This window comes from Tachyglossus aculeatus, chromosome X5 (genome assembly GCF_015852505.1).
Source record: "Tachyglossus aculeatus isolate mTacAcu1 chromosome X5, mTacAcu1.pri, whole genome shotgun sequence".
Taxonomy (NCBI): domain Eukaryota; kingdom Metazoa; phylum Chordata; class Mammalia; order Monotremata; family Tachyglossidae; genus Tachyglossus; species Tachyglossus aculeatus.
Genome location: NC_052097.1, coordinates 6,676,149 through 6,685,780, shown reverse-complemented (window position 1 = coordinate 6,685,780; position 9,632 = coordinate 6,676,149). Strand labels below are relative to the sequence as shown.

At 42.0% G+C, this 9,632-nt stretch overlaps 1 protein-coding gene across 2 annotated transcripts in view; it reads right to left on the bottom strand.

Annotated features, from left to right (window-relative positions):
• Positions 1 to 1,797: 1,797 nt before the first annotated feature.
• The window catches only part of LOC119947636 (integrin binding sialoprotein), a 34,011-nt gene continuing 26,176 nt past the window's right edge, over positions 1,798 to 9,632 (bottom strand). For both annotated transcript variants that reach the window (XM_038769223.1, XM_038769222.1), the window contains exons 6-7: positions 4,817 to 4,984; positions 1,798 to 2,723 (exon numbers count right to left, since the gene is read on the bottom strand). In XM_038769223.1, coding sequence (XP_038625151.1) covers positions 2,223 to 2,723; positions 4,817 to 4,984 — 669 coding nt within the window. In that variant the 3' untranslated portion in view covers positions 1,798 to 2,222. The remainder of the gene's footprint in view (positions 2,724 to 4,816; positions 4,985 to 9,632) is intronic.

The window sequence follows — 9,632 nt, the reverse complement described above, 5'->3', positions numbered from 1 at the left end:
CAAAGCACTGTTCTAAGTGCTAGGGAGGTTACAAGGTGATCAGGTTGCCCCATGGGGGGCTCGCAGTCTTAATCCCCATTTTACAGATGAGGTAACTGAGGCACAGAGAAGTTAAGTGACTTGCCCAAAGTCACACAGCTGACAATTGGCAGAGCCGGGATTTGAACCCATGACCTCTGACTCCAAAACCCATGCTCTTTCCACTGAGCCATGCTGCTTCTCCTGTTTTGTTTGGCCTCAATTCTCTATTTTGCTTGTGTAAGCACAACTGAGTCACCCAACTACTGGTTCTTCCTCCTTTTGGGGTGGAAAGGGAGATATCAACGTAACTGTTCTTGTCTTAAATCAAAATAACCTGAAGCCTGATTGGTGAGAAGCATTAAAAACACTGAAACAGTAACTCACTATGGCTTTTAGCTAATCAGATATGGCGTAAAAGACCTGAAGAGACGCAATAGCCAAGGCAGGTTTAAAAAAAAAAAAGTATCCCAAGTCTGGAAGGAATCTCCAGAGGTTATCTAGTGTACTCCATAGAACTGCCATTTTGTTGGTGCTTTCCGTCAATGGAGGAATAGTATAGAGACATGATGGGAGGCACTCTATACGACAAACACTTGACCCATTCCTTTTCCTCTTGATGCGTACAGTGGATTAGTGTCTGGGCTAAATATTCCTGTGATACGTGTTCAAACATGAGTTGAATACTGCAAAATATGTTGGACCTAAATTTATCTCAGAAACTCTACAAGAAGTGGGAGACCAAATGTAGTGACATATGCTGAATTAACTGGTAATAGAAATAAGAGTAATAGAGATTAGCAACGAAGAGCTAATTATCATTCTAACCCCATTCAAATGACCAGTCTACCTAATGTGGAATTTCATTGCTCATCAGGAGAGTTCCTCCAATAAGTTAGTGTTGTCTAATAAAACAATGAAATCTGACTTAAATGTTTGGTCTTCCTCATCCTTAACGTAGCCATAAACCACCAGTTTTATCTAGAATTTGAGACGTGCAAATGAAAAATTGGATCTTTCTTAAAATGATTTGGAAAGAAACTTGAAGCTGATTTTATGAACTAAGAACTTCAGTTAGTTTTCTTCTCCTAATCTTTTGTTCCATCCCTCTCTCCCAGAAGGAGAATTTCAACCTCTAACTTGAAATGCAACTTGTCTTATGCTGTCAAGTCGTCTCCTACCTATAGCAACACCATGAACTCATCTCTCCTAGAGTGCCCCACCTCCATCTGCAATTGTTCTGGTAGTGTATCCATAGAGTCTTCCTTGTAAAAATCCAGAAGTGGTTTGCCATTGCCTCCTTCCGCGCAGGTAACTTGAGTCTCCAACCATCGACTCTTTTAGACTGTGAGCCCACTGTTGGGTAGGGACTGTCTCTATATGTTGCCAACTTGTACTTCCCAAGTGCTTAGTACAGTGCTCTGCACACAGTAAGCGCTCAATAAATACGATTGATTGATTGATTGATTGACTCTCTCCCATGTTGCTGCTGCCCAGCACAGGGGAGTCTTGACTTGTAGCACATTGCCTGCCACTTGATAGCCACTGGCCGAGCTAGGAATGGAATGGGTATGCCTCTGCTTTACTCTCCCTCCCTTAGTCGAGACTGGTACAGTAGTGGAAGCTTTCCAGATGAGACCCTGAGAAGGTCGAAATACAACTAGTAGATGTTTTCAGAAAGGGGTCTATGCAAACTTTGGCATGTCATATTATAAGCACAAGAAGAATGTCATCAATAGTGTTAATTATTTTCCTTTTTTACAACATGGTTTGGGGGTTGCATTTTATTTTTAATATAAACAACGAGTAGATTGGTATTGTAGGTTGCACATTAAAACCACTTGATAATAAGTAGACCTGGCAGGCACTGTGATTAAATGCTGCACGTTGATTGTGTCAGTGTTTGTAATGTCAAAAGCATGACCTTAACCAGAAGCACATTCTAGCAGTTAGCAATGCCACTTATGAAAAACGTATGGTGCTGCAGCCCCAAAACTCCCTCTGAAATGGCCCCAAACACCAAGATTTTCCATAAAGTCATTTGGGGTGGACATTAGCAAGTCTCTACCTACTTGAGGGAGGGATGCTTTGGAGAGGCAGCACCATTCTATGCTACCGAGTGTACTGCACCTTCCTGAGTTGAACTTCAAAAACAATTTCCTTGCAAACCACTGTCATTATTACATTGATTGGTGTCGTGCTCTTCACTGGTTGTTGTAGTAATCTCGGCCATCGTAGCCGTCATAGCCACGGCCTTTGTAGTAGCTGTATTCGTCTTCGTATGTTCGGAAATTGTCCCCACGTGGTTCTGCGTTCTCGTTTTCATAAACTTCATACCCGCTATCGTATTCGTTGGTGACTGTTTCTTCATATCCATTGCTGGTGGTGGGTGGGGTGGTGACCTCATATGCCCCATTAGAGGGGGTCGTTGCCCCTTGGATGCTATCTACAAATGTAGTGGTCTCTTCGCCACCATTTTCCTCTTCGTTGGCTTCAGTGACGCTTTCTTCTTCCCCTTCAGCTGCCTCACCCCCATTTTCTCCACCGTCATTGCCATTGTCTTCAGTACTGTTGGTGCTGGTACCATTAATGCCTTGCTCATTTTCCTCTACTTCTGCTTCACTCTCTTCATTTTCATTCTCTTCCTCCTCCTCTTCCTCCTCTTCGTCACTCTCCTCCTTTTTAGTACTTTTACGAGTTTCACCCTGTGAGGAACATTTTGGAAGAAAATTCAGTTTTCATAGATGAATTACGAATAGCGGAGCCATTGGTGAATGGATCCAAATACACACTGTGAGGTTCTCTAAACTTTCCATTTCATTAGCCATTCCAGTGTTTTGAACATCTCCATTTTATCAGCCAATTGATAGTATTTACTGAGAACCTTCGGCATGCAAAGCACCGTACTAAGCACATGGGAAAGTGTAACTGAAGCAAACTACATGTGCCCTGAATACAAGAATCTTAACATTAAATGAGGGAGATAGATGGATGAAATTAGAAATAATGGAGGTGGAAGAACAAAGCTCAAATGGACAATAGAGCAAATATGCCAGGATGAAATAGTAAAATAAATAAAATGTCCATCCAAATATATGTAAGTGCTGAGAAATGCTTTGGTTGCTTTTCTCAATAATAATAATAATAATAATGGTATTTGTCAAGCGCTTACTCTGTGCAGAGCCCTGTTCTAAGTGTTGGGGGGGATACAAGGTGATCAAGTTGTCCCCCATGGGGCTCACAGTCTTAATCCCCATTTTACAGATGAGGGAACTGAGGCTCAGAGAAGTTAAGTGACTTGCCCAAGGTCACACAGCAGACATGTGGCGGAGTCAGGATTCGAACCCATGACCTCTGACTCCAAAGCCTGTGCTCTTTCCACTGAGCCATGACTCCTCAGTGTCGTTGGAAGATATGAAATGGCAATAGTAATCCTACATCACCTTATTTTTCTCTTACTGTGGCTCCAGTACTGCTCCTTGTAAGGATTTGCTCTATTTCTGAGTGAAGAGGTGGATACTACTTCAAAGCTCACTGATGTTATTATGCTTTCTCATCTGATGCTTTCATTGTATGCATTCATTCAATCGTATTTATTGAGCACTACTGTGTGCAGAGCACCATACTAAACTCTTGGAAAGTACAGTTCGGCAACAAATAGAGACAATCCCTACCCAAATGGCTTGCACCCAGCCTGCTATCCTGGAACACAGGGCTCAGAAGCAACATGGCCTAGTGGATAGAGCACAGGCCTGGAAGTCGGAAAGACCTGGATTCTAATTCTGACTCTACCACTTGTCTGCTGTGTGACCTCAGGCAAGTCACATCAGAGACTTCACTTCTCTGTGCCTGTTACCACATCTGGAAAATGGGGAATAAGACGGTAAGCCCCGTATGGGACAGGGACTTGGTCCAACCTGATTAGCTTAGTACGTTCTGGCATGTAACAAGCAATTAACAAATACCATTTTTTTTTTCCAAAAAAGTAGTGATCAGGCAGGATTTTTCTTTTCCATTCCCTTGCTTTTAAATTGACTTTGAGGTGATTCTCCCTCTTACCCCCACAATGATCTTCAAGGGTGAAAAGTTAAGCCACAAGCTGGTAGTAATATCGAAACCTTTCTCATTCCATTTTTAAAATATGGGGTACCACAATCTTATGTTTGGCTACTAGGTGGGATCTTTAGAGAGGAAATCCACTATTTTGTGGTCTCTAAGAGTACTCCTGAAAGGTCAATTATGGGAGAAGAACCACCTCATTCTGCATATAAAGGAGAGTAATGTGGTCAGTGCAGCCCCTGGCTAGATGAGAATTAAAGTGATCTAGTGGAAAGAGCATGGTCCTGGGAGTCAGAGGACCTGGATTCTAATCCTGACTCTGCTACTCACCTGCTTTGTGACTTGGGTAAGTCACTTAACTTTTCGGTGCCTCAATTCCCTCATCTGCAAAATGGGGATTCAATACCTGTTCTCCCTCCTACTTTGAATGTGAAGCCCCGTGGGACTTGATTATCGTGTTTCCACCCCAGCGCTTACTACAGTGCTTTGCATACAGTAAATACATAACAATTACCCCAATTATTATTATTATGAGTAAGGCCTGGAGGGATTGAGCGCTGCACCCCTGATTGTCCAGTTCAACGCTTTCTGAAACATAGACCCAACCTCATTTCTAAGTATGTGCCAATAGAGTTAATATCAGATGAAACACAGTGGAGAAGATGTCATATTCTGAGTGATGTAGGTACAGAAACATACAAGGTGCTTCTGGTATTTGTGAATGCGGGGTGTTTGTTACCTTTTTGGGGACCTTGATTGCTCCTAAACCAGTGTCCCCTCTTCCTGGTGTTGTCTCTTCTCCATACAAAGGAGTGATAGCAGACACTGTGGTGGACTCTTCGCCATTTTCTCCTTCAGAATTTTCATTCTCCTCTTCATTCTCTTCGTTTTCTTCATTGGATGTTTCCTGGGAAGAAAAGTCCACAATCAAGAAATGCCGTTTCAATCAAAGAACAGGTCAACAAGAATGATCTCAAGAGCTTGAGTTGTAAACCTTGTTCAGACAAAATGTCATATCACCCTAATGTTGTGTATATTAACATGGCAAATGACTCGGATTTGAGTTTTGGAGGTACAAATCTTTGTGGAAACAAAAATGAGCTGCGAGCTTAGATTTTGGAAAATCTGAAGAAACCAGTTAAAACTCTATTGTCCTGTAAAATAGGTCTTTTGATGTTTTGTAATTACATAAAAATTGGGTAAACTTAATCTTGAGTTTCTTGGGCTTTATTTAAAGCTATTCAAATAATCAGTCTGTGGAATTTGAGTGCATACTGTGGACAGAGCAGGCTGCACACTTGACAGAGTACAATAGAGTTAATAGAGGCAATCCATGCCCTCAAGGAGCTTAGAATCTAGTGCAGTAGACAGACATTCAGTAAATCAACCAATGGTATTTACTAATGTGCTCTTATGGGCAAAGAAGTGTCCTAAGCCCTTGAGAGAGTACAATGCAAGAGAATTTGCAGACAAGTTCCCTGCCCGTAATGAACTTACAGTCTAAATTACTGATAAGGGAAGCAAAAGAGTATAAAGATTGTGCAAAGTGCTGATGGTTTTTTAGCTAAATGAAGTGCATATTTCAATTTATTTTTTTAATGAAACTTGGGCTGAATATCCCAATTGATTGAAATGAAGCAAGGGCAAAATAAATGGAATTCACATTCAACTGAGGATAAACCCCAACCCGTCAGCCACCTTAGAAACTCAGAGTTAGACTCACAGGCTTTCAAGTCACTCAAGTAATCGATGATATTTACTAAGCACCAGCTGAGTGCAAAGTACTGTACTAAAATCTTGGGGCTCTACCTGAGGGATTATCCATCCAAGACATTATATGAATTTTTTAAAATTTCCAAATCTCCTTGGATCAACTTTATACTTTAAAATGCATTTTCAATTCCATCTCCATAGCCTAGTCCAGTCTTGTCTTGCCTTTCGCTGTCGAGTCGTCTCCTACCCAAAGCGACGCCATGGTCACATCTCTCCCAGAATGCCCCACCTCCATCTGCAATCGTTCTGGTAGTGTATCCTTAGAGTTTCCTTGGTAAAAATATGGAAGGCAACTATCATTGCCTCCTTCCGTGCAGTAACCTTAAGTCTCCATCCTCGACTCTCTCCCATGCTGCTAATGCTCAGCACAAGTGAGTTTTGACTTGTAGCAGATTGCCAGTAGTTAGGTAAAATCAAAAGTGAGCATGCTGTGAATAGGATGTTTTATGCAATGTAGACTGTTTCTCTCATGTGGCTTCAACTACCACCTTTACGTTCCCAAATCTACATCTCCGACCCTGATCTCTCTCCCTCTGTGCAGTGTCTCACTTCCTCCTGCCTTCAAGACATCTCTATTTGGATGTCTGCTGTCACCTCAGTTTATTTACGTATATTAATGTCTGTCTCCCCCTTTAGACTGTGAGCTTGTTGTGGGCAGGGAATATGTCTGTTGTATTATACTCTCCCAAGTGCTTAGTACAGTGATTTGCACACAGTAAGCTGTCAATAAATATGATTGAATGAATAAATGAACCTCAAACTTAACATGTCAAAAACAGAACTCTTTATCTTCCCACCCAAACCCTGTCCTCCCCCTAACTTTCCCATCACTCTAGACAGCACCACCATCCTTCCTGTCTGACAAGCCTGTAACCTTATCATTGTCCTGACTTGTCTCTCTCATTCAACCCACTTATTCAATCTATCACTAAATCGTGTCGGTTCAACCTTCACATTGCTAAAACCCATCCTTTCCTCTCTTCTATAGTGCTGCTACATTAATCCAAGCACTTATCCTAACGCACCTTGATTACTATGTCAGCCCTCTTGCTCCCTGCCTCCTGTCTCTCCTCACTCCAATGTATACTGCACTCTGCTGCCCAGATTGTTTTTCTACAAAAACGTTCTGTCCATGTTTTCCCCAGTCCTTAAGAACCTCCAGGATTGCCCATCCACCTCTGCATCAAACAGAAACTCCTTTCCACTGGCTTTAAAGCATTCGATCACCTTGCTCCCTCCTATCTCACCTCACTACTGCAACCCAGCCCTCACATTTCGCTCCTCTAGTGCCAGCCTACTCACTGTACCGCTCACCCATGTCCTGCTTCTTCCCTTAAATGCCCTCCCTCTTCATGTCCGAAAGACAAAATATCTCCCCATTTCAAAGCCTTATTGAAGGCAAATCTCATCCAAAAAGCCTTCTCTGACTAAGCCTTCTTTTCCATTTCTTCCATGGCCTTATGTGTCACCCTGACTTGCTCCCTTTATTCATCCCCTCTCCCAACCCCACAGCACTTATTTACAGATCTGTCATTTATTTATATTATTGTCTGTTTCCCCCTCTAGACTGTAAACTTGTGGGCAGGGAATGTGTCTGTTATGTTGTTGTACTCTCCCAATTGGTTACTACAGTGTTCAGCACATAGGAAGCGCTCAATAAACATGATAGATTGAGCCGACCACACGCGCGCGCGCACACACACACACACACACACACACACACACACTTATCCAAGTGAGTTCTCCAAGTTATGAAATTGTCGTATTCTCTACTAAATTAGGATCCTAAAATGTTTCAGATGCTTCAATTCACTTTTAAAGACAACCAGAAGGGTATAATAAAAAGTATCTCCTTCTCTGCAGCACTCAGAGCAATTAGATAGTCAACATGTACTTTCCTTTGGCTGACCTAGTCCTGGGAAATTGGCTCCAGGTTTTAGGTTGTGCTTTGGGGGCATTGTGGGATTGGGATTGGAATAACTTCTAGACCTCAATCCAAAATCAAACCAGATCTGAATATATTTGAAACTAAACGGAAGTGACTGAAATGGAGTGTTTTCTTTCAGCCAGCTTATTTCCACAGTTTAGTTTGAAGAATCTTGCCTAGGCTTTAGCCAATAGATGACTGCAATGGCATATTCGGTTCATGCTTCCCACAAGCGTGTGCTAGAATGCCTATGTCAGCTTGGTTTGGGTTTATACCTTCTTCTTTGGTTCCTTTAGACTAAGCCCTTTAGGGCAGGCTTGATTTTGTTGTTGTTATGTCTTTGAATAAGACGAATGAATCACAAATGAAGAAAACCTACCAGGTACCAAGCAAATGATGACACTGAATCTGGAGAATGCAATTTGAGTTAAGTTAAAAGGAAAAACAGGCATTTCAGAGATACATATGACTGAAAAAACTCCTTGTCACTAAAAATGATAGAAAATATCACCATAATGTCTGTGTGGATGACACAAATGTAATCAGAGATGAAGTGCTTTGAGTGCTTGAAAGGGCAGGTGCTTACACCCAAACTTCAGTAGATGTCAGAGTCTTAATCTGATGAATGTGGTCTGATGTTCTTCAATCTCAGTGTTTGGCCATATGCTTTGAGTCAAGTGAAGCTCCTGGGTGAATCATAAAAGGAGTAGCGGGGCCTAGTGGAAAGAGCACAGGCCTGGGAATCAGAACCTGTGTTCTAATTATGGGTCTGGCATGTGCTTGCTGTGTGGCCTTGGGTAAGTCACTTAACTTCTCTGTGCCTCCATTTCCTCTATCTGTAAAATGGAGATTCAATATCTGTTCTCCCTCCTACTTAGACTGTGAGCCCCATGTGGCACAGGGACTGTGTGACCTGTTAGCTCGTATCTACCCCAGTGTTTAGAACAGTACTTGACACAGTAAGTGTGTAACAAATACAATAATAATTAGATTGTAATTTTTGCCAGAAAAATGGGGTGTTATATTGTAGGTTAAAGATTTTCTCCCATTTTATAGAACTCTGTAAGTTTCTCCATGTAGTAAAAGCTTATTATTTTCATTCTGTTTTACATCACCATTTTTCAAAATGCTACATATTGGTCAGTTCTCTGTTAATCTTGTGGGCTTGTGATTAGGTGAACAGCCACAGGTAGCAATAATGGTATGTAGACTTCACTCTCGACTCTCTTACCTCCTTCACCTCTTTCTTTCAAGCTGCTCTCCCAGCTTAGAATTCCCTCCCTCCCTCCACCCACCAAACTTATTTGTACCATCCTCAGCTCATGTGTAGCTCAATAACTATTCATTTGGACCACTCTAGTAAATATTTTTATGTTTGCCTGCTCTTTTAGAACATAGAGCCCAGGCTTGGGAGTCAGAGGACATGAGTTCTAATCCTGGCTCCGCCACTTATCAGCTGTGTGACTGTGGGCAAGTCACTTCATTTCTCTGTGCCTCAGTTCCCTCATCTGTAAAATGGGAATTAAGTTTGTGATCCCCACGTGGGACAACATGATTACCTTGTTTCTACCCCAGCGCTTAGAAGAGTGCTTGGCACATAGTGAACACCATCATTATTATTATACATCTCCTGGGGGCATGGAAAATGTTAGTTTTTTATTCAGTACTTTTCAACGAACAGTAGAGCACACTCTGTTTTTTCTTATGATATCTAAGTACTTACTATGTGCCAGGCACTGTACTAAGCACTGGGTGAATACGAGTTTATCAGGTTGGACACAGCCCCCGTCCCACATGGGGGTTCATAGCCTTAATCCCTATTTTACAGATGAGGTAACAGAGGCACAGAGAAGTT